The sequence below is a fragment of the Panthera leo genome, chromosome C2 (genome assembly GCF_018350215.1).
Source record: "Panthera leo isolate Ple1 chromosome C2, P.leo_Ple1_pat1.1, whole genome shotgun sequence".
In the NCBI taxonomy this organism is placed as follows: Eukaryota; Metazoa; Chordata; class Mammalia; order Carnivora; family Felidae; genus Panthera; species Panthera leo.
Window position 1 is genome coordinate 103,554,504 of NC_056687.1, and position 27,393 is coordinate 103,581,896.

At 37.7% G+C, this 27,393-nt stretch overlaps 1 protein-coding gene and 1 pseudogene across 10 annotated transcripts in view; both read right to left on the reverse strand.

The window, feature by feature from the left end:
• NMD3 (NMD3 ribosome export adaptor) overlaps positions 1-23,364 on the reverse strand; it is a 67,126-nt gene extending 43,762 nt beyond the window's left edge. For 7 of the 10 annotated variants that reach the window (XM_042955667.1, XM_042955672.1, XM_042955673.1 and 4 more), the window contains exons 1-9: positions 22,641-23,011; positions 21,564-21,698; positions 19,774-19,870; positions 12,568-12,648; positions 11,425-11,553; positions 11,060-11,150; positions 3,406-3,484; positions 2,365-2,461; positions 460-577 (exon numbers count right to left, since the gene is read on the reverse strand). In XM_042955667.1, coding sequence (XP_042811601.1) covers positions 460-577; positions 2,365-2,461; positions 3,406-3,484; positions 11,060-11,150; positions 11,425-11,553; positions 12,568-12,648; positions 19,774-19,870; positions 21,564-21,698; positions 22,641-22,729 — 916 coding nt within the window. In that variant the 5' untranslated portion in view covers positions 22,730-23,011. The other 3 variants (XM_042955668.1, XM_042955669.1, XM_042955670.1) reach the window with 3 other exon arrangements.
• A 2,586-nt stretch (positions 23,365-25,950) lies between these two features.
• The window catches only part of LOC122229619, a 95,082-nt pseudogene continuing 93,639 nt past the window's right edge, over positions 25,951-27,393 (reverse strand).

A 27,393-nucleotide genomic window follows, 5' to 3' on the forward strand; every position in this document is an offset into this window, starting at 1 on the left:
GTACTGAGACGCCTATCAATGTGAGATCTTTAAAAATTAGTTTTTATAAAAGGAATGTTAAAAATTATGTGTGATAATAAGAATTAGTTAAAATCCATATTTAAACTAAATGTTTTACTGCACTGCAAGAAGTCAAATATTCCAAACTTTGAAATATTTGCTAAACATGAAACTTGGCAATGAACCCAAATATTCACAAAAACTAAATGACATAAGTCAATTTCAGTAAAAATATATGAACTAAAACTAGTAAATTTTTTTAAACTTCACAGATTTCTTCAAATAAAAAACATAAGGGTTACTAATCAAAAGCAGTGTTTTGTAAGAACTAAATAGCAGTAAAACTCTTATCTAGTTTTTTGTAACAAATATTAATGAGAATGTTTGATAAAATTAATAACCTAAGTTATTACAGCTTGCTGGACAAAACTGTCAAGGCAAATATTTCCTAAAACTCACCTTGAAGGGTATTTGGATCTATGAGATGGATGGCGCTGGTTACTCGAATGCACACACAAATCTGGTTCATATTTCCCAGGCTTTGTGCCAGTCTTGGAGACAGACAAACAACATTATCCTAGGCATAAGAACTAATATTTAGAGTGAAGCAAATTCTAAATAACTGTCTTCAGTAAACACTCATCAATATAAGCCTGACCCAGGTGTATATGCCCAAACCAAAATGTGATTTTTAATTCTATTTATCAACAATGGGCCTAAAGAAAAGAATCAAATCTTAGAGAAACAAAAAATAAGCTCTTCCTTCTTAAGATGGGAACATCAATTGTAATAAACATGTTTTAAAAGTATTTTTCCAGATCTTATTCACCAAGCTATAAAGTTTATTTCAATTTTACTGAAGTGTGAATGCTTACTGCTCTATAGTAGTACAGTGTGAATTCTAAAGTATTATAAACATCAGAAGGAGAGTGATTTTCTAAATCTACTTGTGATTTCTTTCAATTTCCATAAAGAACAAATTTCAGAGGAGCTACATGTCTATCATGGCTATATGCACCAGTATGTAATCAAAGACTTAATGCATGAAAAGCACATATGTCCATGTGTACACTAAAAAATATTATCAGCAATGTAGTTACCTGTTTTTAAGCTACATTAAAATACAAAAGAGTTATGTTTTAAGCTATATCTATTCTTAATCATAGGCTCCTCCACTGAAGCATTCTGTGCATCCCTAATAGAACCTAGTCCAGTACTTTGTTTTTTAACTTAGTAAGCCTCCAAATATTAATGAAAATACTCTTTTATGTTGTATAAAAATATTCATTCTCTGGCCCTTTAGAGAAGTTTGTTAACCCTGTTTTGCGGGGTTTTTTGTTTTTTGGTTTTTTTTAAGTAGGCTCCATTCCCAACAGCGGGGGGTTAAAATCATAACCCTGAGATCAAGAGTCACATGCTGTACCAACTGAGTCAGCCAGGCACCCCTGCTGACCCTGTTCTAGGCTATCATTTCATTCCCGTTACTACACACTACACCATAAATTAGTGAGAAAGTATCTTTATAAAAGCTTTAGAATCACTGACTTAGGCATAAATCCTGGCTTCTTCATTTTGTAGTCATGTAACTTTGGGCAAGTCATCTAATCTCCCGAGGCTTCTATTTTCTCACGTTCAAAATGATATGATTTAACCCAATTATAATGAGATGTGAAGAAGTGAAATATACTCAAATATATTAACTTTATATGGGATGGTCACAATAAATTATGGCATTTATCATTAGTAGATATTGATATAAAAGTTCCTATATGGTATAGACCTTTAAACATATAATCTTTAATACACTGCCTTCTATTTAGTAGATCCTCAGTAATTATTTGTTGAATTTTAATTCATTTATATTTTTGAAGCAGGGTTCTACTTTAATGCAATTAAATGAAATGATGATCTACATTTATTCAGATATTTTTAAATCACAAAAATGATTCTATGATCTCATTTTCACAATACTGTTTAATTTCATCATGCCAAAATCCATTTTACACACATTTTACAAAGTGGTTCACTGATAATTATTTTAATGTCATTTCCTGTATTCAAACTTTCATAAAACTTTTCATGTGTCCAATAGGATCAAAAATTTTAAGGAATATGAACATTAAAAAACTGCAAACAGGCCTTTTAGTTAGTACACCAAAATGATACATATGCCAATTTATAATTTAAGCGTGATTATTTTAATATCTTTTTAACATGACTGCATATGTCAGAAAGGAATCCTTTAAGAGTTACTCTAAATTTTTAACCAATCCCAGAAAAAAATCAGGAGTTAATAATAATTACATATAAGCCAATTAATTATTTGTACTCTTTTATCGACATAAATTAAATGAGAAAAAGTACCTTGCAAATTGGAACAATTTCCACAGAAAAAGTGCTTTTGTAATTGTATGTGTTACTATGGATATCCTGAGAGATCAGTCTCTGTGAGGCTTTGTGTCTGTTAAGAAAAAAAGTTTATAATAATAAAAAGACAAAGGTCCCTACTTAGTCTAGAGAATATCAATTTTTATCAAATCAAACCATCACTGTCCAAGGTTTGAAATAGCTCCCTGATGCCTGTATTATGGCAAAGCCTAATTTCAACCACTTATACTTCAAAATCTTCACCAATCAAACTGTACTCTACCTCTTTTCAACTTTACCTACTCAAAACCTCTAAAACATGCCCTTGGCTCAGACCAATGTAGTCTATATATAGTATCCATTTAAAGCCACACTAATGTCCACCACAAGCCTTTGTTCACACTAATCTCATCTTTCACTACACTCTACCTTTCAAAATTTCCCATTTTAGGAGCTTCAGGCCTTCCTCTTCCATGAAGCTTCTCCCCAAAGCTCTCTACCCCCATCTTTCTTTTGTCTTATTTAAATACATTCAATCAAAGGTTTAGCACTATACTGCTTATCACAGGGTGAGGTCTAGCTCCCCAAAGTTCCCCAAAAGTTCTTATGTACTCTTTGGCTCATAATTCCCTTAAAGTGGCTAACCCAAACAGATGCTTACTAATTATGTAAGTATGTAAGTATTCTTACTACAGATTTTTTTTACAATTTTTTAAGTTTATTTATTTATTTGGGGGGGGGGGGGGGGGAGAACAAGCTGGGGAGAGACAGACAGAGAGGGAGGGAGAGAGAATCCCAAGCAGGCTCTGCCTTGTCAGAGTGAAGCCCAACTTGGGGTTCAATCTCAAGAACCATGAGATCATGACCTGAGCCAAAATCAAGAGTCAGACACTTAACCAACTGAGCCACTCAGAAGCCCCTTCGACTACAGTTTTAAATATTTTAATGTAAGAGAAGCAGTCTAAGCCTGAAGAATGGATGTGACCTATGTCCATTACCAGCTCCTTAGACTTACTCACATTTAGGTTCAGAACATACCTACAGGGAACTGTACACTGAAGAAATTCTACCATCTTCTGAGCATGCTGTTTTGAGGAATAATAGAAATCCAGCCCATCTTTAAAAAGAAAAGAAAAGTCACATGAAAATCATTCTGCAAATAAAATTTTCCTCTACTAACATGACTATATCACAAATTAAATGTGTAGTAAAAAACTAAATTATCAGAAAACATAAAGATTCACAATTTTAGGGGTGCCTGGGTGGCTCAGTCAGTTAAGCGTCCAACTGCTGATTTCAGCTCAGGTCATGATCTCATGGTTCCCAAGTTCAAGCCCCACATCTGGCTCTAAGCTAACAGAGTGGGGACTGCTTGGGATTCTCTCTCCCTGCCCCTCCCCCCATCTCTGTCAAAATAAATAAATAAACTTTAAAACAACAAACCAACAACAACAACAAAAAGATTCACAATTTTAATTTCAGACAAAGTAAAATTCAAGGTCAAAAGGGGAGAGAAAAACACTAAACAGAAGAATATTTTATATAATAAACAATCTACTAAGAAGATAATAGGAATGCACCTAATAACATAGAAGTGAGATGCAGAAAAAAAACTATTAAAAAGAAAAAAGAAATTAATAAATGTTAACACATGTGCAACATTGTGGGGGACTAGTATAAGACTATCAAAACCAAAATGACCAGACTAAAAATAAGAAGGATACATAGAACTTGAATAATTAACTATCAAAGTTGATTTAACTGAGATTATAGAACACAGTCCCAAGAATATATATTATTTTTTAAATTCACAGAACATTCATAAAACAATCATATACAAATATTTTTAAGACTTCAATAAATTCCAAACATTATTAATTAGGCAATATTATCTGATCACAATGAAGTAGCATTAAAAATCAGCAACAAAGGGATAATTAAAACTAGACCTACCTGCTATGAAATGTTTATAGAGATATTCTTCCAAACAACTCAGCTAATAGGAAACTGAAATAACTCAGAGTAGACAAAAACAATTAAAAAAAAATTTTTTTTAACGTTTATTTATTTTGAGACAGAGAGAGAGAGACAGAGCATGAACAGGGGAGGGGCAGAGAGAGAGGGAGACACAGAACCGGAAGCAGGCTCCAGGCTCTGAGCCATCAGCCCAGAGCCAAACGCGGGGCTTGAACTCACGGAACGTGAGATCGTGACCTGAGCTGAAGTCGGACGCTTAACCGACTGAGCCACCCAGGCGCCCCAACAAAAACAATTTTGAAGATGAACTAAGTTGTTGGGAACATATACTTCCCAATTTGAAAACTTGGTAATTTTAAGTAGTAGAGACAGCATGGTACTAGCATAGGATACATATACAGATCTATGGAACAAAATTGACAATCCAAAAATAAACTGTGACATTTATAATCAACAGATCTTTGACAGAGGATTCAAGCAATTCGCTGAGGAAAGGATGGCCTTTTCACCGGGAAAACAGGATATCCACATGGCAAAGAATGAAACTGGACCTTTGTTTTACACCATACACAGAAATTGACTCAAAATGGACTAAGGAATCAAATGTAAGACCTTGAATACAAAATTTCCAGAAGAAAAGAGAGAGGGAAAAGCTTCATGACACCAGTCTGGGCAATGATATCATGGATATGACATCAAAGGCACAGGTAACAAAAACAAACAACTGGCACTACATCAAAGTAAAAAGCTTCTGCACAGAAAAAAGAAACATCAACACAGTGAAAACACAACCTACAAAATGGGAGAAAATACCTGCAAATCATATATATCAGATAAGGAGTTAATCTCCCAGATATATTAGGAACTCCTATAACTCAAGAGCAAAAAAACTAATAACCTGGTTGAAAAGTTTGAATTTTTTAAATGGGCAGAGAAACTGTATAGACATTTCTCCAAGTCAGACATACAAAAATGGCAAACAAGTATACGAAAAATGCTCAAGGTCACAAATCGTCAGGCAAATGTAAATCAAAACTACAATGAGCTATCACTTCGTACTCTTTAGGATGGCTATTATCAAAACAACAACAGGGGCGCATGGGTGGCTCAGTCGGTTAAGCAACTAACTTTGGCTCAGGTCATGATCTCACAGTTTGTGGGTTCAAGCCCCATGTCGGGCTCTGTGCTGGCAGCTCAGAGCCTGGCGCCTGCTTCAGATTCTGTGTCTCCCTCTCTCTGTTCCTCCCCTGCTCATTCTGTCTCTCAAAAATAAATAAACGTTAAAAAAAAAAATTAAAAAACAACAACAGAAAACAAGCATTGATGAGAATATGGAGAAAAGGAACTTTTGTATACTCCAGTGGAAATGCAAAATAGTACAGCCACTATGAAAAATAGCATGGAGGTTCTTCAAAAAATTAAAAATAGAACTACCATATATTCCAATAATCTCTAAGTATTTATCTAAAAGAATTGAAATCAGAATCTCAAAGAGGTATCAGCACTCTCATGTTTATTGCAGCATTATTCACAGTAGACAAGATGATAGACATTTGGGTTGTTTCCACAACAGAGGAAAACATAATGTATATGTACATACAATGGAATACTATTCAGCCTTAAAAAGGCAGGAAGTTCTGCAATATGCAACAAGATGAGTGAACCCTGAGAACGTTATACTAAATCAAGTAAGTCAGTCACAGAAAGACAAATACTGCATGATTCCACCAATATGAAGTACCTACAATACTCAAATTCATGGAATCAAAGAGTAGAATGATGACTGCCAGGGACTGAGAGGAAAGGGAAATAGGGAGTTACTTACCAATTAATGGGCATAAAGTTTCAGTGAAGCAAGATGAATAGGCTCTAGAGATCTGCTATATAACACTGTACTTACAGTCAACAATACTATATTATACACTTAAAATTTGTTAAGAGGAACATCTCATGTTAAGTATTTATATATCACATTAAAAAAAAAAAGATAACATTAAGAAAATGAAAAAACAGCCTATGGGCTAGCAGAAAATATTTGCAAATCATATGTATGATGAGGAGCACCTGGGTGGCTCAGTCGGTTAAGCGTCTGACTTCAGCTCAAGTCATGATCTCACAGTTCCTGAGTTTGAGCCCCACATCAGACTCTGTGCTGACAGCTCAGAGCCTAGAGCCTGCTTCAGATTCTGGGTCTCCCTCTCTCTCTGCCTCTCCCCTGCTTGCACACTTGCTCACTCTCTCTCTCAAAAATAAACATTAAAAAAATATTAAAAAAAAACAACAACTCCTAAAACTTAGCAAGACAAACAATCCAATTAAAAAATGGGCCAGGGGCACCTGGGTGGCTCAGTCAGTTAAGCGTCTGACTTCAGCTCAGGTCATGATCTCACAGCTCGTGAGTTCCAGCCCTGCGTCAGGCTCTATGCTGACAGCTCAGAGCCTGGAACCTGCTTTGGATTCTGTGTCTCCCTCTCTCTCTCTGCCCATCCTCTGCTGTGGTCTCTCTCTCTCTCTCAGAAATAAACATTAAAAAAAAAATTAAAAAATGGGCCAAAGATCTGAATAGTTATTTCAGATAAATTTCATCAAAATTTATTTTGATAGTTATTTCATCAAAAAAAGATACAGGAATGGTTAATAACCTTACGAAAAGATAATCAACATCATTAGTCATTAGGAAAATGTAAATTATAACCACAAAATGAGATACCACTTCATACTACCCTCTAGACTGGCCATAAACAAAAAGAGACCATAATATTGGTAAGGCAATGTAGAAACTAGAACCGTCAAACACTGCTGATAGCAACGTAAAATGGTACATGCACTTTGGAAACTCTTCCAGTTTCTTAAAAGCTAAACATAAAAAAAAAAAAGATAAACATAAATTATAAATTTACCATATGACTCAGCAATTCTATACCTAGGTATATACTAAAGAGAAGAAAACAGCTGAAACTCTTGCTGAAAATAAAAGAAATATGCAATATATAGTGGAAAAAGGTAGCTATAGCTATAAACACCAGGTACATAGAATCAATATGTATTCAAGAAAACTTATTTTTATATTTATAGATTTTTATATTTATATATATGCATAAATATATATATTTATATTTATAAATAGATTTATATTATATTAGAAAACAAACTTTCAATTAATTCAAGCAAAATAAAATTTTAAAAAGTAGAAAGAAAAAAATTTTGTAATATTTATGGTGATGAAAATTAACTAGACTTACTGTGGTGATCATTTAGCCATATATACAAACATCAAATCATTATGATGTACATCTGAAACTACTATGTTACATGTCAATTATATCTCAATTTAAAAAATTTTAAGTAGAAGAAATGAGTAATTAAAACAAAACTTTAAAAAGTGTATTCAAAAAAGGAGATATTTCAAATCAGTGGGAAAGGATAGATTAACCTAGGAAAAACTCTAACTGGTTAACATTAAAAATCCCCCCAAATAATTTACTTTTAAAAATATAACTGTGGGAGTATACAAAGCTTTCCTATGTCAGGCACAAAATTTATAAGCCAGAGCTCTATAACTAAAAAATAAAAAATTTAAATGATAAAAGGCATGTGACAATGCAAAAAAGTATCTGCTCTCTTAGGCTCACATTCAAATGCACACTAGCTCTCTCTAAACATACATACATAATATACACATACATACAATGGGATTAATATCCAGAATAAGACACAAAATTAATGAGGAAAAAAGACAATTCACATAAGAAGCGAAAGATAAACATAAATGGCTAACACATATATAAAAATATTAACCCTCATTAGTAATCAAGGAAATGCAAATTAAAACAAGATACCATTATTTTACCTACTAGAAGAGCAAAAATTACAAAGACCAATTTGATAGTGTTGGCAAGTGCTGAGACTAAACTGGCACTATTCTGAAGACAATCTAGCAGTACATGTAAAAATTTAGTAATTGCATACTCCTGCCTAGTCATTTCTTTTTTTTAATTTTTTTTAAGGTTTTCTTTATTTTTGAGAGAGAGGAGAGAGACAGAGTGCAGGCAGGGAAGGGGGAGAGGGAGAGGGAGACACAGGAACTGAAGCAGGCTCCAGACGCTGAGCTGTCAGCACAAAGCCCAACGGTGGGGCTCAAACCCATGTGATAGTGATCTGAGCTGAAGTTGGATGTTTAACTGACTGAGCCACCCAGGTACCCCCTATCATTTCAATTCTTGAACTCAATCTCACAGAAAACCCACCAAATATGCACAAACATTAGGATATTTAATACAGTGCCATTTGTAGCAGCAAAAAATGGAATATCTTGTGGACCAATAAGATATAACTAATTATACAAGGATTAACAAATATATATATACACACACACAGAGTGATTAAAAATAATGAAATAGAACCACGTTCAAAGACATAGCAAGGTTTCCAAATACATTAAGATGGCAGGTCACAGAATATTATAGAATGATCCCCCATAAGAGGAAACAAACGCTACCACAATTTACATACAGAACACATTATTATATGATCTTGTTTTAAGGGACTAACACTGGGGATAACAAAGGGATAAATGGAACATAGAGGTCTTTTATTCATAGATATTTTTATCTCTGAATTTTTAATATTATGATGATTTTAAAAACAAAGTTACAAATAAACCACATTCAAAAAATTTATTTAAATCAAATCAAGAACTAGTAGGGGGAAAAAAACAGATTAAATCCTCTGGATGAACAAAGGGCTGTTAAATTTGCAATATTTGGGTTTTGAAAATGAGTGCAAAAGTATGACCCAGAACTGGGGCGCCTGAGTGGCTTAGTCGGTTGGGCGTCTGACTTCGGCTAAGGTCATGTTCTCACAGTCCGTGGTTCGAGCCACACGTCAGGCTCTGTGCTGACAGCTCAGAGCCTGGAGCTTGCTTCTGATTCTGTGTCTCCCTCTCTCTGGCCCTCCCCCTGCTCATGCTCTCACTCTCTCTCTCAAAAATAAACATTAAAGGGGCGCCTGGGTGGCGCAGTCGGTTAAGCGTCCGACTTCAGCCAGGTCACGATCTCACGGTCCGTGAGTTCGAGCCCCGCGTCAGGCTCTGGGCTGATGGCTCAGAGCCTGGAGCCTGTTTCCGATTCTGTGTCTCCCTCTCTCTCTGTCCCTCCCCCGTTCATGCTCTGTCTCTCTCTGTCCCAAAAATAAATAAACGTTGAAAAAAATTAAAAAAAAAAAAAAAAAAAAAAACAAAAAACTATGACCCAGAACTTATCCAAGTCTTTTGCTACAAAACAATTCTGTGAGTACATATCTGTCAGGGTGATGAGAAATAATAGTGTTTTGCTTTCTTAGCTAGAATATTTGGATCTCCTCGTCCCCAAAAAAGTTACTCAAAACCAAGTTACTCAAAACAATGATGTATTTTTGCCCGGTGACTAGCCACAAACAACCAGGCACTATGTTACACAGACAAGAAGGGACCTTACCTTAAGTATACCTTAAGAATTCCTTAAGAATACTTTAAGTATTCATTAAATTGTGTTTTACCAATTTAGACTATTAACCTTATGTCTACTGGTAAAGCATTCAGGTCAGACACAAAGCTTAAAAGATGTTCTCCAGGTGACATCACTACATATATTCTCTCCCCAATGTAAGGACCCAAGACCACACTTCTCAAAAGTACTTTCCCAAGACATACAAGATATAAGCAACACATCAGTTAGTAACAGTGGAACTCAAAAATGAGGAGTACGATACAAGAATTTGGTCATTCCTTCAAGAACAGGTATCTCTAAGCCTATACTTTAGAGACTAGGAAAACAATATATGTACATGTTCACCAATAGCAAACAAATATTAACCTTTAGCAAGAAACTTCAAGAGTCTGTTTAAGAATATTTATGTTTTCTACTATCAATCAGGGAAATATTTATCCATCATCTAATATGTATACTATATCAACAGAAAGTGCTAAGACAGAACATACTCTAAGGAGCCATTATGAAATCATACAAAAAATTTTAAATTCCACCTTTAAGAAATCTAAATATATAATTTGTATATCAAAAACAAAAATATTACAGGGGCATCTGGGTTGCTCAGTTGGTTAAGTATCCAACTTTGACTCGGGTCACGATCTAGCAGCTCATGGATGGGTTCAAGCCCCGCGTCCGGCTCTGTGCTGACAGCTCAGAGCCTGGAGCCTGCTTTGAATTATGTCTCCCTCTTTCTTTCTGCCCCTCCCCTGCTTGTGTGCGTGCACTCATGCTCTTTCTCTCTCTCTCTCAAAAATAAACATTTAAATAATACTACAAAAGAACTTACAAATCTCAAAAATAATTTTTTTCCAAACAGAAATCGATCTCTGCATAAAACAAGATCTCGATGAATTTTCCATCATAGCACTTTATATTATATTAATGCAGCTACTGGCTTACTCATCTGGTAGCTACTTAGTGTAAATTTAAATTAAAATAGAAAAAAAATTAAGAATTTAGTTCCTCAGTTGCACCAGATACATTTCAAGTATTCAATAGCCATATACAGCTAGTGGCTACCATAATGGACAATGCAGATAAAGAACTAAGACTTTTTTTCCTTCCTAACAGAAGAAACTATTCTTTTGGACAGTACTATTCTAGCCATTGTCAATAAAGAGAAGACTTCTTACATTAGTTGAAATAAATTTCGAAATCATTTCAAATGTTTTCAAATTTTAACTCACCATGAATTTCTTTGATACGAAGTGTATTCTGATGCATTCCATATTTCAAAATCAACTGTTCCAGATAGTAGAAGGTTTTTTTGTGCAAAGTCTAAACATAAATGCATTATTAGATTAATAGATGAAATGCAAACAAACAAAAAAACCATCTATAGATATAGCACACTGATTTTTAAAACAAAACAACCTCTAAAGATGATGTTAAATGTGATAGTGACCTATTTTTAAAGATGAATGTTGCAGAAACCTAAACCATCCCTGGTGCCTGAGGATTTGGAAAGAAAAAGGAGGTTTTACTAACTGTTCATAACTGACAAAGATAAAATATAAGATGAAGGATTCACTCATCATCTTGCTGTCAATACCTTTTGCCTCACTTGAACCACAGCCTTCCAGAAATCTTTAGCTTCTACTCTGTGGCAATCTCCACACATCTGAGGCTGAACAACATAATCCACCACAAACACTTGCTGAAGGATAGCACCATTCATTACCTGGTAAGGGGAAAAAAAAAAAAAAAAAAATCACTCCTTCATTCTTTCCTTTTTATTTATAGTAACATTTTTCTTAAAAGAAAATAATATTTCAAATTTAAGAACTTTAACATTTAAAGTTACTGTGGGGAGCCTGGGTGGCTCAGTTGGCTAAATGTCCAACTCTTGATTTCAGCTCAGGTCATGATCTGACTGTGAGTTTGAGCCCCACTGTCAGTGCAGAACCCCCTTGGGATTCTGTCTCCCTCTCTCTCTGCTCCTCCCCTGGTTGCTCACTATCTGTCTCTCAAAATAAATTTAAAAAAATAAACTTAAAAAACAAAGTTACTATTTAACTTAAAGTCTTTTTCCATGAATGCTTTGAGGACATCAATAATAAACCAATTAAAAAACTATAAAAATAAGTTACAGTATTAAGAAAAACACGTAAATTTAATTCGTAGGATTAAATTCGCATTTCATATTTACTTTTAAAGTGGCTGTGAAGATAGTCTTTGAAGAATCTATGTATCTATATACTTGTGTGTGTGTATTTGTGTGTGTGTGCGCACGCGCAGAATTCATCCTTAGAAGAAAAAATAAGACAAAGAAAACTCTCAAAAAAACAAACATTCCTTACTTAAATTGTTACCAAACATGGTCAATCACCAGAAATCACCTGGGAAGTTTTTAAACATAGATTTCTGGGTGTCACATCCAGACGGATCCAGTTGGATTCACTTAATGTGAATTACTGTGATGATTAGCCAAGTTTGAGAAACACTGTCTTAGCTCATGCTTTTACTTCAATCTTTTTCCTAACTTTTAAAAATTACTTTAGCCCACTAATCATCAGCAATAGCTGGTCTTACTAGCAACCTGATCATCTGTGCAGATGACCCAAAAGAAAACAAAAGTTAAAATTAAGATTACTCTTTCCCTTTTAAGCTATTCAAGCCATAAGGTAACTTACCAATATCTCCTCATTTTCACTACCTACAATTTAGACATGCTGAGAAACTTTGTATAGCTTACCTCTTTCTGAATAGTCAGTTTAACTTTAAGTCTCTTAGAATGGGGCTCAGTCCAAACAAAACCTGCATCTACAAGCCGTACCTTCAAAAAAAAAACACAAAAAGAAACCTAAATTCCCACCAGAGAAAAAAGATGAAAGAACTCATTAATAGATTTCATAAGATGTTTAAGGAATCTCACTGGCATCACTACTCAACATCATCAGTAAAAAAAAAAAAAAAATTATCATTAGAGGTATGGCAACAAAAAGAGCAAATAAAAGGACGATCTAATGACTTCATCATTTACAAGAAATCTCACGAACAAGTTTCTAGTTGGATTATTCTCTCTACATTAAATACATTGGTTTTTTAAAAAATTCATTAAAGGGAGTCTCATATTGAATACTGAATCCACAATGGTAACTTACCGCTAAATCAGCAGAGGCCAAAAAAGTTTGCTGTATGTAAAGAACTGAATGTAGCTCAATATGGCTAAAATGGGTGTTTCAAGGAAGAAGAGGATTGGAACAAAAATGGAGGCTGTTTCAATAACTTGGGCAGAAAGTGCAGGTGACCTGAACTAAGAAGTGCTGGAAATAAAAGAAGCAGAAAGACCCAAGAGTTATTTAGGAGATAAGATTTACAGGATTGAGTGATACTGTATATGGGAAGGATGAAAAGAACAGATTCTAAAATGATGCTCAAGTATCCAGCTTGGGCATCCAGGTAATAACTATTTTTCTGAAACAAAGGACAGATTTGATGGAGAGAAGATACTATTTTTGGTTTCAGACATTTAAGAGGGTTTATGTATGATACACCCAAATGAAATTGTTCAGAGGATAGTAAGATATATATTTGATTTGGAGCTCTATGGAGAAAACTGAGCTGGAGAGAACAGATTTGGGAGACATCGGTGGGCAGATGATGATTTTGTCAACTCTTGTCTGATGAGAACTAGACTTGCTAGTGTAGATGCAACACTCCAGAGTAAAACCCTCCTCACATGACTGGTTCCCCTAAAGCAAAACCCAGGTACAAGAGGGTGACAGGCAGTGTTTAATTCCCTCAGTCTCCATCTGCAAGAGTCAAGAAGGCAGCCCAAAGGCTCTAAGACTGCCCTTCCCTCAGCTTCCAACCTCATCCACAGGAATGGAGAGAAGACCCTTGACACCTACTTCAACATTTCCTAACACAGCCTCACCACACTATCCGTCCTCAGACAGTCAGAACTGATCAACTTAACTGGGCCCTTTATTCTTCTTTACAACATCCCCAAACATTTCAGTCACCCCTCATCTCCCACACTCCAATTACACATATTCCCTATTCTGTCCCATCTAACACTCCTCCAAAAATTCTGAAACCCTTTCACAGCGCCCTCTGGAACTCAACATTCACTAACACAACAAAGCCTCCTAAATGCTCAATCTTTTTGCTAAACATTCCCTTCACCTTCTAGATCTCGTTACATAGAATGCTCCCCTAAAGCTAATTAAGGACTAATTGTTCTGTTTTAATTCCTATCACTGGACCAAGAGCTAGACAGGTGTCCTTCTTGCTCTTAACTGCTAATTCCAAACCACCTCCCTGCCTCCTCCTTAAACACACCCAGTTTTGAATCTGAAGGCTATGCTACCCACTCTGTTATAGTCATCTGTTAACCCCTGGGTCACCCCTCTCATTTCTCAAAGACTTTAGCTCCTGGCTCACTGCTGCTGTTTCCAACAATATTAGTACTTAGTGATTTCAATATCCTTACAATACCCTAGCATCTCCCTTCTTTGAGTTCCTCTTACAAGATCTCGTCCTCCTTCTATCTCAGCTATTCATATCCTTTTACCAGTAAGTTTTACCAATAACTGAAACCTCTCCAAAATCTCAACTCCAAACATCCTGTCTCCCACCTCTTATCTTTCCAGCTCATTTGCTCTAGCTCCTGGGCACTAAAACCCCTGCAACCTATTGCAACCCACGATCTATTCACCCTACCACCTTTTCACTATCTCTCATACCTCTCTTATCTACTCACTTCCATCATATCCTAGCTTAATTTCAAGATCAATCATCAAAACCATTCCCATGCATACACTCAATTCCCTTGGTCCCTCTCTCACTTTACCTTAGTCATCTGGCTAAATCACAATCTTTGTTAAATTCAGTACACTGCCTGCTCTATGCCTTACCTGTACAACTGATGGGGTTACAGAAAGAAATACACATCATGCTAGTCTTTAAATTTTTAACAGTAATCTTTGTAACCATACAACATCATTCTAGTACATTCTCTCTCTCCCACTCACTGGAGGACTATTTCACAACTTCTCCTCCACCCTCAAACATCTAATAGTTTTTCCCTCATAACTACTGCCCAGACTTCATTTCTCAATTAGAAAAGTAATCAGAAGATTTTCCAGAAGTTCCCACTTACCAATACATTCTCTCCTGTTACCACAGATGAACTGTCCTTGCTCCTATCAAGACCAACCTTAAGAATGCACCATTAGAGAACAGAGATACTTGTTTTGTTCCACAAAAATATTCCAGGTTCCCAAAATGGTGCCTGGGAGAGAGTAAGTGCCAAATATTTGTTGATATTCTTCCACAAGTATGTTATATACTATCTCTTTTCCACTCTTCAAGGGCATGCCCCAGGCAATTATTCTGTCTCTGTGCAAACTGTTCCCTCTGTACTCTACAACTCCTAGATAACTTACAAATATAACTACAACATCTCACATCTTGAGAAATGGGTCCCTTCCCCTTATTTCCCTCTACCCATTGCCCCATTTGTTTCCCTTTAGAGCAAATCTCAAAAAAAAAAAAAAAAAGGAAAAAAAGAATTACCTATACTTGTCACCTCCAATTCCTGTCCTGTTCTCTCATTTCCATTCAAATCAGGTCTTTTATCTCCACCACTACACATAAATTGCTCATTAAAGTCATTAGTAATCTTCACATTGCTAAATCTACAGAATTCATGACTTGACCCATTAGCTGTAAATTACACAATCACTTCCTTTGTAAAATACCTCCCTTGTGTTCCAAGACACTACACTCACCTAATTTTTCATCTATTTCATCTAGCAACTCCTTTTCAGTGTCCTTTGATTTGTCATCTTCCCAAGCTTTTATCAGTAAAAGATCCCAGAATTCAGTCCTCAAATTGCTTCCCTTCTCTAGCCAAACTCCCTAGGAAATATTCAAGTTCACAGCTGTAAATAGCATCTATATCCCAAATTCATTACCTCCAGTCTGGACCACTCCCCTGCTGATTTATCCAGCTGCCTACTATTTCTACTTCCATGTTTAATGGACATCTAAGTACCACTATGAGATAGCTCTAATCTCTCCCACCCTGACCTGCTCCTTTTGAAGTCTTCACTACCTACTAACAGCAACTCCCTCCTTCTGGTTGCTCAAGAATCATGGATGTCATATCATACTTATACTCATCTATCACATACACACATCCAGCTTCATAAGTAAATCCTACTGACTACCTTCAAAGTAGATGCAGAAACCGTCCATTTCTTACCACCTCTACTACTGACCCAAATACCACCATTACTTATGATTACTACAATCACTCCCCATAGGTCCCTACTTCTACCTTCACCCCCACCTCCTTCACATGCATTCTAAACACAATGGCAAAGGATCCTGCTAAAACATAAATCATTCATCTTGCTACTACTCTACACTACACCTACTCTACCCATTACATTCAGAGTAAAAACCTGACCTTCCATGACTTTCCATGATTGCTGTTTTCATCCCACACTACTTTTCCCCTCCTCACTCCACTCTCTCCACACAGGGATGCTCCTGCCTCTACTTGTTTTCTCTACCCATTAAGTCTCTTCTCCAGATTCCTGCACAGCTCCCTCTCATACTGCTTTTAAGGTTTCCTCAAATGTCACCTTATCAGTGAGGCATTACCTAACCACTCTATTTCATTGTTTGAATATAGATGACATACAATGCCAACTGCTCTAGCTTAAATTACAACTCTTCCCTGTGTAGTTCTTAGCCCCTTCCTGGTTTTTCCTCCCACAGAATTTAGACCTTTTAATATACCGTATAATATACCGACTTATTTTGTTCAGTGCCTACTCCACACCCTCTCCTCCAACTAGAATGAATGTTCCCTAGGGTCGCCTGGGTGGCTTTGTCAGTAGAACGTCCAATTCTTGATCTCAGGATCAGGTAGTTGAGTTCAAGCCCCACCCTGAGCATGGGGTCTACTTAAAAAAAAAAAAACAAAAAAAAAAACATAGAATAAAAGTTCCCTAAGACAGACATTTTGTCTCTGCTATATCCCCAAGACCAAAAGCAGACTGGCACAGAGCTGACACTTAATAAACACTGCTGAATGAACTAAAGAATTATTAAGGCTCATCAGACATTTGACAAAAGCCTGAAAGTGAGAAGTACAAAAGTGAGACCAAGTTACACAAAAAACTGACTCCAGAGCCAAATTAGGAGAACAGAAGGAAATTTTTGAAAAAAATTATCAAACCTTCAGAAAAATTCAACAAAATGCATTGCTATTGGTAGGAATGTAAATTGGTACAGCCACTGTGGGAAACAGTATGGAAGTTCCTCAAAAAATTAAAAATAGAAATACCAGGGGAACCTGGGTGGCTCAGTTGGTTGAGTCACCAACTCTTGGTTTCAGCTCAGGTCATGATCTCACGTTTCGTGGGTTTGAACCCTGCATCGGGCTCTGCGCTGACAGGGTAGAGCCTGCTTGGGATCCTCTCTCTCTCTGCCCCTCCCCCCACTGTCTCTCTCGAAATGAATAAACTTAAAAAAAATCTAAAAAAAAACCAAACAGAAATACCATATGATCCAATAACACCACTACTATTTACCCAAAGGAAAAAAAAATACTAACTGAAAAAGATATATGCAGTCCTATGTTTACTACAGCATGACTTGTCATAGCCAAGATACAGAAGGAACCTAAGTGTCCCTCAGTAGATGAATGAATAAAAAAGATGTGGTATATAGAGAATGGAATATTACACAGCCAAAAAAGAATGATATCTTGGGGCACCTGGGTAGCTCAGTCAGATTAGTATCCGACTCTTGTTTTCGGCTCAGGTCATGATCTCACGATTTGTGGGTTCAAGCCCCGCATCAGGCTCTGTGCTGGCAGCGTGGATCCTGCTTGGGATTCTCTCTCTCCCTCTCTCTCAAAATAAATAAAAATAAGTATTAAAAAAAAGGATGGTATCTTGCCATCTACAGCAACATGGATAGACCTAGAGAACATTAAGCTAAGTGAAATAAGTCAGAAAAAAAAAAGAAGTCAGACTGAGAAAGACAAATACCACATGGTATCATTCATATGTGGAATCTAAAAAAACAAGTGAACAAACAAAAAGCAGAATGAGACCTATAAATACAGAGAACAAACTGATGGTTGCCAGAAGGAAGGGGACTGTGGGGGCAAGCAAAATGGAGAAAGGGTAGTGGAAGACACAGCTTCCAGTTACGGAATGAGTTGTGCGGATAAAAGGTACAATACAGATAATATAGTTGATTATATTGTATTACTGTTGTAAGGTAACAGATGGTAGCTACACTTGTGGTGAGCACAGCGTAACATATAAAGATGTCAAATCAGTATGCTGTACACCTGAAACTAATGTAACATTGTGTGTCAACTTATACGCAAATTTTTAAAAAGTTTAAAGAAAAATTTAAAAAAAAATTTTTTTTAAAAGAACAGAATGCATCAAAAACATTAAGACTTTGGTAAAGATTCTGGAACTTAAAAATATCACTGCTGGAACAACAAAAATCAATACAGAGACTGGAAGATAAAGCAAAGGAAATCACTCAGAAAAAAAGACAAAAAGATTAAAAACATCCCAAGGAGAAAGACAAACTTTTAAGCCAATAGGGACAACATTTGACTAACGGAAACTCCAGGGATGAAAAAAAATAAAACAAAGAAAAAATTTCAAAGAACTATTTCATGTTATTTTATCAGAGCTTAAAAGAGAATTTGAAGGGGTGCCTGAGTGGCTCAGTCAGATGAGCATCCAACTGGATTTCAGCTCAGGTCACAATTCCAGAATCATGGGATCAAGCCCATTGGGCTCTGTGCTGAGCGTAGAGCCTGCTTGAGATTCTCTCATTCTCTCTCTCTCTCTCAAGACTCTCTCTCTCTCTCTCAAATAAAAATAAAATAAAATAGAATCTGAAGACTTTCAAACCGAATCCATTTCAATTAAAAATATACCTGGTATCAAAGTTTAACACAAAGAAGGCTGAAAGTGTTATGCAGAGAGAGAGGTAAACTGGACTAAAATCCTGTTTGTTTTTTTGGAGACAATGATGCACTCACTTTAAATAACAGGCATAAATATTTTCTTTCTAGAGCAATAATGAAAATAAAAAGAAACTGAATACCATAGCCCTAATACTATAATCTCCTAAATTATGTTTAGCAATGGTATATTTTTTAATGTTTTATTTATTTTTTATCTATTTATTTTTTTAACGTTTATTTATTTTTTGAGACAGAGAGACAGAGCATGAACAGGGGAGGGGCAGAGAGAGAGGGAGACACAGATTCTGAAACAGGCTCCAGGCTCTGAGCTGTCAGCACAGAGCCCGACGCGGGGCTCGAACTCACGGACCGTGAGATCATGACCTGAGCCGAAGTCGGATGCTTAACCGACTGAGCCACTCAGGCGCCCCTAATGTTTTATTTTTTATTTGAGAGAAAGAGGTGAAAGAGACAGAGTGTGCATGCATGAGCAGGTAAGTAGCAGACAGAGAACCTTAAGCAGGCTGCATGCTTAGCGCAGAGCCTGCTGCAAGACTCAATTTCATAATCACGAGATCACGACCTGAGCAGAAATCGAGAGTCAGACACTTAACTGACTGGGCCACCCAGGGACCCCAGCAATGCCTTTATATAAATATTTTCAGAAAAAACTACTGCACATAAGAGGCTGGCGATAAATAATGAATGAAAAAAACACATTTCACATTAAGTCTTTTAAAGCAAAAAGATTTTCATTTCCATAAAAAAAGAATATATATAACTTTAAAAATGGACACAGTTTTGTAGTAGGGTGCTTACCAACAGTAACATTTAAGTTATTTTTGGAAAACCTACTGGTAGGATTTTCTGAAAATAAGAGATTAAAATATAAAAACAGTAACACATGCCTACAAAAACCAATTTAACTAACTGACCTACCTTACTCAGAGGGCCTTTGATTTTTTTCAAACACAAAGCAAGAAGTTCCCTGGATTCTAATGCACACTGTATCCAAGTTCCTGGTGGCTGGAAATATCTGAGAAAGAAAATACACTGAAACCCAGCATTTCTCAGGAAAGACAAAAATTTCAATGTGAATCTGCAGACAATCCACTGATTATTAGTAAGATATAATAATACCCAAGGTTGATATGAAGCACTTAACCCAAATATATTTAACAGTTCCAGAAAACTTTCAATTAGATCAGTAGCTTCAGTTTAAAATGTGAAATCCTAAGTATATTTGAGAAAGCCAGTCTCAAATAATCTATTAAAGAGGTCTTAATACTTCAAGCACCAGCAAAGAATTCCAGTGAGGACTGAAAAATGCCTAAAAGTTCTCTGAAGCTACACTCTGAAAAACAGGTAAGAAATCATCTTAAAATGGTATTAGAATGGTTTATAATAAGCATCTAAGATGCTTGAGAACTGCTAATTTCTCACACACAAAAAAGATAAATTAGCACCTCATACTATGTATCAACAGTAGTTCAGACTTTTCATGTGTTTCAAGTCCATTCCCAAATGTTAAATTGTAAAACTCGTTATTAAGTCTTAAATAAAACCTAATTAAATTAAACCTTAAATCCTTTGTGCACATGCTTTAAGATTTTTAGCCCAGTCTGCTCAGGACTTAGGAGAGTGCCAAGCACATAGTAAACACTCAATAAGTATTTGTTAAATACATAATACTTCTAAATATGTTACGTGAATGCTTGTTTTTGCCATACTTAAGTGCATATTCTGATTTTCACCTTTAAAGGTTCATTCAAAAACCTTATACAGGTCCATTTGTAATAAGCATGCTTCTGGAGTCAAAGGGCTTCATATATCAATTAATAAAGCCTTTCATTCTGATGACAAAATTAAGGTTTAGAGAGGTTAATTGGCAGAGTTTCAAAAAGCTCATTTGTGAGAAATCCAAGACAAACTAGGTCTCCTGATTCTTTGTCTCAGGCTTTTTCCACTCCACCATGTTTTCAACAGCAAGTATCTGTAAATGATCAAGCCTCATACTCGCCAAACTTGCAAACTATAAACTCCCTAAAATAGTACAGAAAAATTTCTTGTTTTTGTACATATGTAAATTTTAAGTATTTTTCTGGAAAGACAGTTTTCAAATTCCCAAAGGGATTCATGAGCCACTTCCCCCCGTCCCTAACCCATTTGGGAAATTACAGGCAATTAGTTTTATATGGGCAGTGTCACTGGGCAGTTTTGTGTTACTTGATAGCTTACTACAGTCATTTAGTTACACGGGAATTTTAATAAATTTTTAAAACACTTTGCTCAAATACTTAAAACATTAAAACTTAGGAGGGTTTTTGTCATACATAGCATCTGGTAACTAAAATGAAAAAAAAAAAACAAACCTCATGATAATAACAACAGTATATCCTTAGTAATCTCTTTCACTTACCCTTATGAACATCAACTCATATCTGTTCACTGTATACAGCAAACCTATTAATCTCTTACAAGGAAAAAAATTTAAAAAAAACAGCCAAGCACCTTTCCACTAACTTTACCAGATTAGCAGGGCAAACCAGGAAAGTACATTACAAAATTGCAAATCCTAAAATCTTTGCCAACACCAACATAAGTAAAAATTAAATGTCAATTACATGCACTTTATTCTATGTATGTTGGTGTCATCTCAGCATATGCCAGTGGCTCTCCTATCTACAAATCTCAACTTCAAGTAGGACAAAATAAGTACTACACCATACCTTTGACATTGCTTGCAGAAAGACACACAGACCTGCTTCGGAATGCCTTGGCTGATGTCTACTTTACTTCGCAAACAGGCCACACAAATATTGGCAGGATTTGGACTGATTGGGACACCACACTCGCAGCACAAGCTTAAATAAATAAATACAGCATAAATTTTTCATGTTAGGTTTCATAAATGCATCTGATGCCTTGATAAAGGCTATCAAACAAAAGCCTTCCAAGTTAGGCCATATTATCTCTACGTTAAAAAAAGAAAAAAAAAAAAAAAACTTGCAGAGCAATCTTCAAAGATGCTATAAAGCATCACCTTGGAATACTGCACCAAAAAAACAAGGATGGCTAGAACTTCAAAAATCCTCAAACTATGGTGATGTTCAGAAGGTCTAGAGAGTGTAAATTATTTCTAATAGTAATCATCAGACAGCTTTATAGTCCAAAGGCATTTTTTTTTAAAGGTGCCAGTATAGGGACTACCAAAATGTAAACATTTACCCAGAACAGAAAATTTTTCAAAGGACGGAGAGAGACTCATGTCTAGTGATGCGGTAAAATGGACGGGGGTCTTAACTCCAGGTGTACTGGGGACAGAAAATGTTTAGGAATCATTGATGCTGTCCCAAAGAAATGTTCTATAACCCGTAATGTTCAAATATAGTAGTCACCAGGCACATGTGGCTCCTGAGGACCTGAAACATGCCTAGTATGATTGAAGAACTTCATATTTAATTTTTCATCTTAGTTTCTTTACATTTAAATAGCCACATGTGGCTAATGGCTATCACATGGACATCCAGAAGAATGTATAGTGAATATTTTAATACTCTTAAAGCAACTATTTTAATTTTATTTTAATACTCTTAAAGCAAGTATTTTGCTACGACAAACTTTCCAACTAAAACTGAATTCCATTTTCTCAAGAAATAAAGCTTTCCACTTTCCCCACTTAAGACAAAGAATTCCATCTCAAAAAACAAACACACGAAAAGCTTCCCTCCCAGGTAGTGAGTTTCAAAGACTCACTTCAGCATCTTTAAATGCAAGGGGGATGGGGAAAAAGGAATAGGACTCACATGTGTCCAGGGGTGCGGTCGGCGGATTCCGTCATATACTCCATGTTTCTGTAGCCCTTGATTTCAAGAGAGAGAATGAATCGTGGCATTTAAGTCACTTGCCTATTCACCTCTATACAAATCTTCCTTCTCTTTCCTTCTCTTTCTCTGAATAAGTCAGACAAGCCTCGTAAAGCAGCAAATAACCAATTCCATCTAGCTACTTTGTAAGAAGTCACTTCCTTTTAATATCAGAACCAAAGAAATTCCAGAATTCCAGAGTTTCCCTGAGCCATTAAACTCGGCTACTGGCCGCAAGCATCACCACGGCGCCAACTCCCGCGGGAGGAGAAGGGCGCTCAGGGGGCCGGGGCCGCCACCCCCACCCTCACCCTCACCCTCAAACCTGCAGCGACCGGGCCTCAGCCCCGCGCCGCAGAAATCGCCGTTGGTGTCACGGCGCCGCGGCCCACCCACCCGGACCCCGCACACGGCGGGTGGAACCTCACGCGGGCTCCCGGCGGGCAGCGCACACGCGGCACGCACGCGGCCTGAGGCCGACCGGAAATCAGGGAATCCGCCCCACCCTCTCCTCAGGGACCCCGCGCGACCGCTAAGCCGGGTCGCCGCCCAGAACCTACTTAACGCCTCTGGGACAGACCCAGTTTTGCGGGAAATCTGCGACAAAACAGCCCCTGTCACCTGCAGGTGACACCTCCAGGCTGCCACACAGCCAACGCCAGCACGACGAAAGTCTCGCGAGACAAGAGCTCGAAATCCCGTGGACCGAGAACGAGGAGTTAAAGCGGCGGGTGGGGGCGGAGGAAGGGGAGGGCACAGGCGAGCCTGCGGTGGGGACGGGGCCCAGAGGCGGGGCAAGCGGGAAGGAGTGGGGAGAGAGGGCTCGGCCTCTCTCCTGCAATAGTGGGTGGTACTTACATAGACTTTACAACTCCTCTATTGGGTTATTATCTTTCCCGATTTTCCCTGGCCAGAGTTCACTCCACGCTAACCTCGCCCTTGTATATAAATCACTTTTCAGATATCCTCATTGGGAGCTTGCTTGCTTCATGATTATATAAATGATTATATAAAAGTTGTATGTAAACAGTACCACAACACACAAATTAAACTACATCGAGGGCAGTGTCTCTTTGTTCGTCATCATATGCCTAATGCCTGCTACATCCTGAATACTCAAATGCAGACTTGTTGAATAGATGAAAGAAAGAAACGTAAGACACAATTATTTGTGAAGAAATCTGATAGTTTTAGTCCACTATTAGAATGTGCTTCCTGATAGCGCACTTCATATCTCCTTATGACTTTATACCTTGATCTTAGAACTGCACAGACCATGGCTAACCAGTTTTTCATGACAGAATCTCAAATATTTGAAGAGCACATTTTTTTCTGTCTTCTCACCCCAATTTCAAGGACTAAGCAAGGTCATCTAATAGAAGGTGATCAAAGAAACCCTCTCATTTCTTGCCTAGGATACTTAAGTATTTTCCCATTCCTTCTCCTTACTCCCAGACTCCAACCTATCCTTCTAAAATGCAAATCTGATTTTGTCACGCTCTCCTGCTTTTAATCCTCCAGTGGTCTCTGATAACCTTCTGGTAATTTCCAATTTCTCTGGGTAGAAAGAAGACCCTTCAGGATCTAATCCAGACATACCCTGTCACATTCCCAAGCATGCAGCCATACAGGCCAACTGACAGATCCTACAGGAACTAGTCTACCTTGGCTTATGCCTAGGACAATCCACCTTAAATATTAAGCTCAAGTATACTATATTAGTTTCCTATTGCTGCTGCAATAAATTATCACAAATTTTATGCCTTAAAACAACACAAATTTATTATCTTACACTTCTGTAGGTTATAAGTCTAAAAAAGACATTTCTCCTTAGTGTGTGGTCCTACAACATCTTTATAGAAGGTGTATGGCTCTATAATAGTGTGAACAACACGAAATTGGATCATAAATTTTCTATTCTGCACGTTCCACAGATTCAACTGCTGGAGAGCAATCTGGTCTCGTTCTTCTCCAGATTCCCTGCACCTAGCACAGTGCCTGGTGCAAAACAGACCCTAAATATGTGTTGGTAAATTATTTATCCATTTGTTATGCACAACAACTCTGAAGAAACAACATAACTCCCCATTTTTTCCATTCCTATTGTCATTTCCCTTAAGCCAAATACCACTAGGAACACAACTGTAGTTAAATACATTGTGTCTATTCTTCACTGAAGTGAATGCAAACATACCATGAGGAATCATGGAATGTATCAGGAGGAGCGTGTTAGAAAAAAACCTATCATAGAATTTGGGCTTTCATTGGGTAACCTCAGAGAAGGTCTAAGAAAGCAGGTCTTCTCTAGATTGGATGCTGTCAGAAAGCAGGGGTAATTCTATAAATGGATATCTCAACAAATCTTATGTATAGAAAGAGAGGCAGAAAGAAAGCCGAAATTAGTAAAGAAGTAGCAGTTACTCATCTTGGCCAATAGAGGGGGTATTTGGTATTTTCCTGGGTGGCACAGTGACCTTGTATTTATCTATGGTTATACAAAATTATGCAGTGGCTTTGCTTTGTCTCATTTTAGTGTGGTGTCAAAGTAACCTTGTCAGAGGTTGGTACAGTGTGAAATTGTTTATGTCTAACAGGAGAATAATGTGGGTTACCTGTGAGTACACAGGCCAGCTTCTGAATGTCAGGGGCTGGTCTTTTCTTTCTCCATATACTTCCTTAATACCCTATTTGATTTGGCACCAAATGCCACAGTGCCAGGTTTGTCAGGCACTGGATATACAACAGTGAACAACACGACTGGTCCCTGTTCTTGTGGAGCAGATAAGGGTGATAACCCAAAAAATTATGTAATTGGCTGACAGTTCTATAGCATGTAAGTGGCAGAACCGGGACCCGAACTATGGTTAATTAAACTGTACCCATGTCCTCACCACCACACTGGGCTGCCTGCCTTTCTGAGGATCAGGTCATCTATTATTCACAGGCTCTTTTTTTTCTTTTTTTCTTTTTAACGTTTTATTTATTTTTGAGACAGAGACAGACAGAGCATGAACAGGGGAGGGTCAGAGAGAGGGAGACACAGAATCTGAAACAGGCTCCAGGCTCCGAGCTGTCAGCACAGAGCCCGACGCGGGGCTCGAACCCACAGACCGCGAGATCATGACCTGAGCCGAAGTCGGCCGCTTAACCGACTGAGCCACCCAGGCGCCCCTCTTTTTTTCTTTTAAGAAACTTTATTTTCCATCAACCTTATTTCCATTTCTGTTTAAGAGTCTGTGGACAGAGCAACTTAGGATCCCTCAGGGGTTGTTCCCACCCATTCAGGGGCCCGAGCAGTGGGAGCTGCAGCCCAGTCCTGAGCAGTGGCTGAGAGCCCCAGTCTTCAGTAGGGAACTGCTGGACGGGCACTGAGGACCCCGCATGTCTCAGACCACCTGAGACCTCAGGCTGAGTAGCAGTAAATTCGGGACCCGGGGCAGTCCATTCACCTGGAAATCCCTCCTTGGTCACAGCCTTTTCAGCATCAGCCTGCTCTTCCTTCTCAGTCTCTTCAGGATCTCTGTGGAAGGAGAGGTCAGGTGTGGCCTCCCACAGGTGTTCATGGGAGATGGTGCACGGGAGTGTGTGCAGAACCTCCCAGGCCAGCATCCACCGCCTCAGACCCACTGAGTGAGCTCCCTTGCTGTTGCGTGTGATGGCAGTGTCCACACAGCGCCGTGGAGAGTCTGGGTTACACAGAGCAACGGTAGGCAGGTTAACATAAGACACCTCTGTGAGGGGCTGGTGGTCAGCCCTGAATCAGTGACCAGCAGAAGACACGGTTCCCGGGAGGCAGCCTGGACCTGGCTAGTGAAGGTTCCAGGAGTGAAGTGGCCCACAGTAGGAGGGGCTCCAGTGGCAGCCGTCGAATTGAGCACAGCCCAGTGGCCAGTGTTCCTAGAATATGATGCCGACATTAGCCGGGTTTTTGATGGCAACAATGGAACAAGCTGCCGGCAGAAGCTTCCCATAGATCTCTCTAGGTTTGTAATACACCATCACTTTCTTTTTGGTAGATGTACTGTTCTGTTTGGAAGTCAATGTTAGTGTCATCTAAGCGAGTTCTGCTGCAAGGAATTAGAGGACATCCTCCTCTTGCAGGACGTCAAGGGCTCTGGGCATTGTGCAAGTTTTCCTTAAAGTTACATGGGGGCCTAGAACAACACCTCCATATGGACCCCTCTCTTGTTAGCATGGAAAGGCCACAGGCTTTTCATAAATGAAATACTTATGTGGCAGAAAGTACCTACATCTCTCCTCACACTTCTCGCCCCTCAATAATAAGATCTCCAGATGTCAGAAGTAAGTACTTTGTGTCAAATCTGTCTGCTACAAGCCTAGGATGAGCTTGGTCTCAGAGTGAGATAATAGGGGCAAATTACACCAGAAAGAAACTCGTTTTGCACTTCTTTATTTAATCCTCAAATCTCATCTGGGAAAAATGGGTTTTCTAATCCCATAGTCCTTATGCTCAGGATATCTATCCTTTTTCAAATCTTAGCTTTGGTGTAATTTGATACAAATCTAAATTTGTAATTTAGATTCTGTGTGTTTGGCCTTGGCCTTAAAATGGAATTCCTAAAAGGGCTGGAAGAGTATGACCTCCTAAGAAGTTACAGGTGCATTTTCTAGATTCATTATGTATAAATTCATTTAAAAAAATTTTTTTAGATCAGAATCCATAAAATCTCTC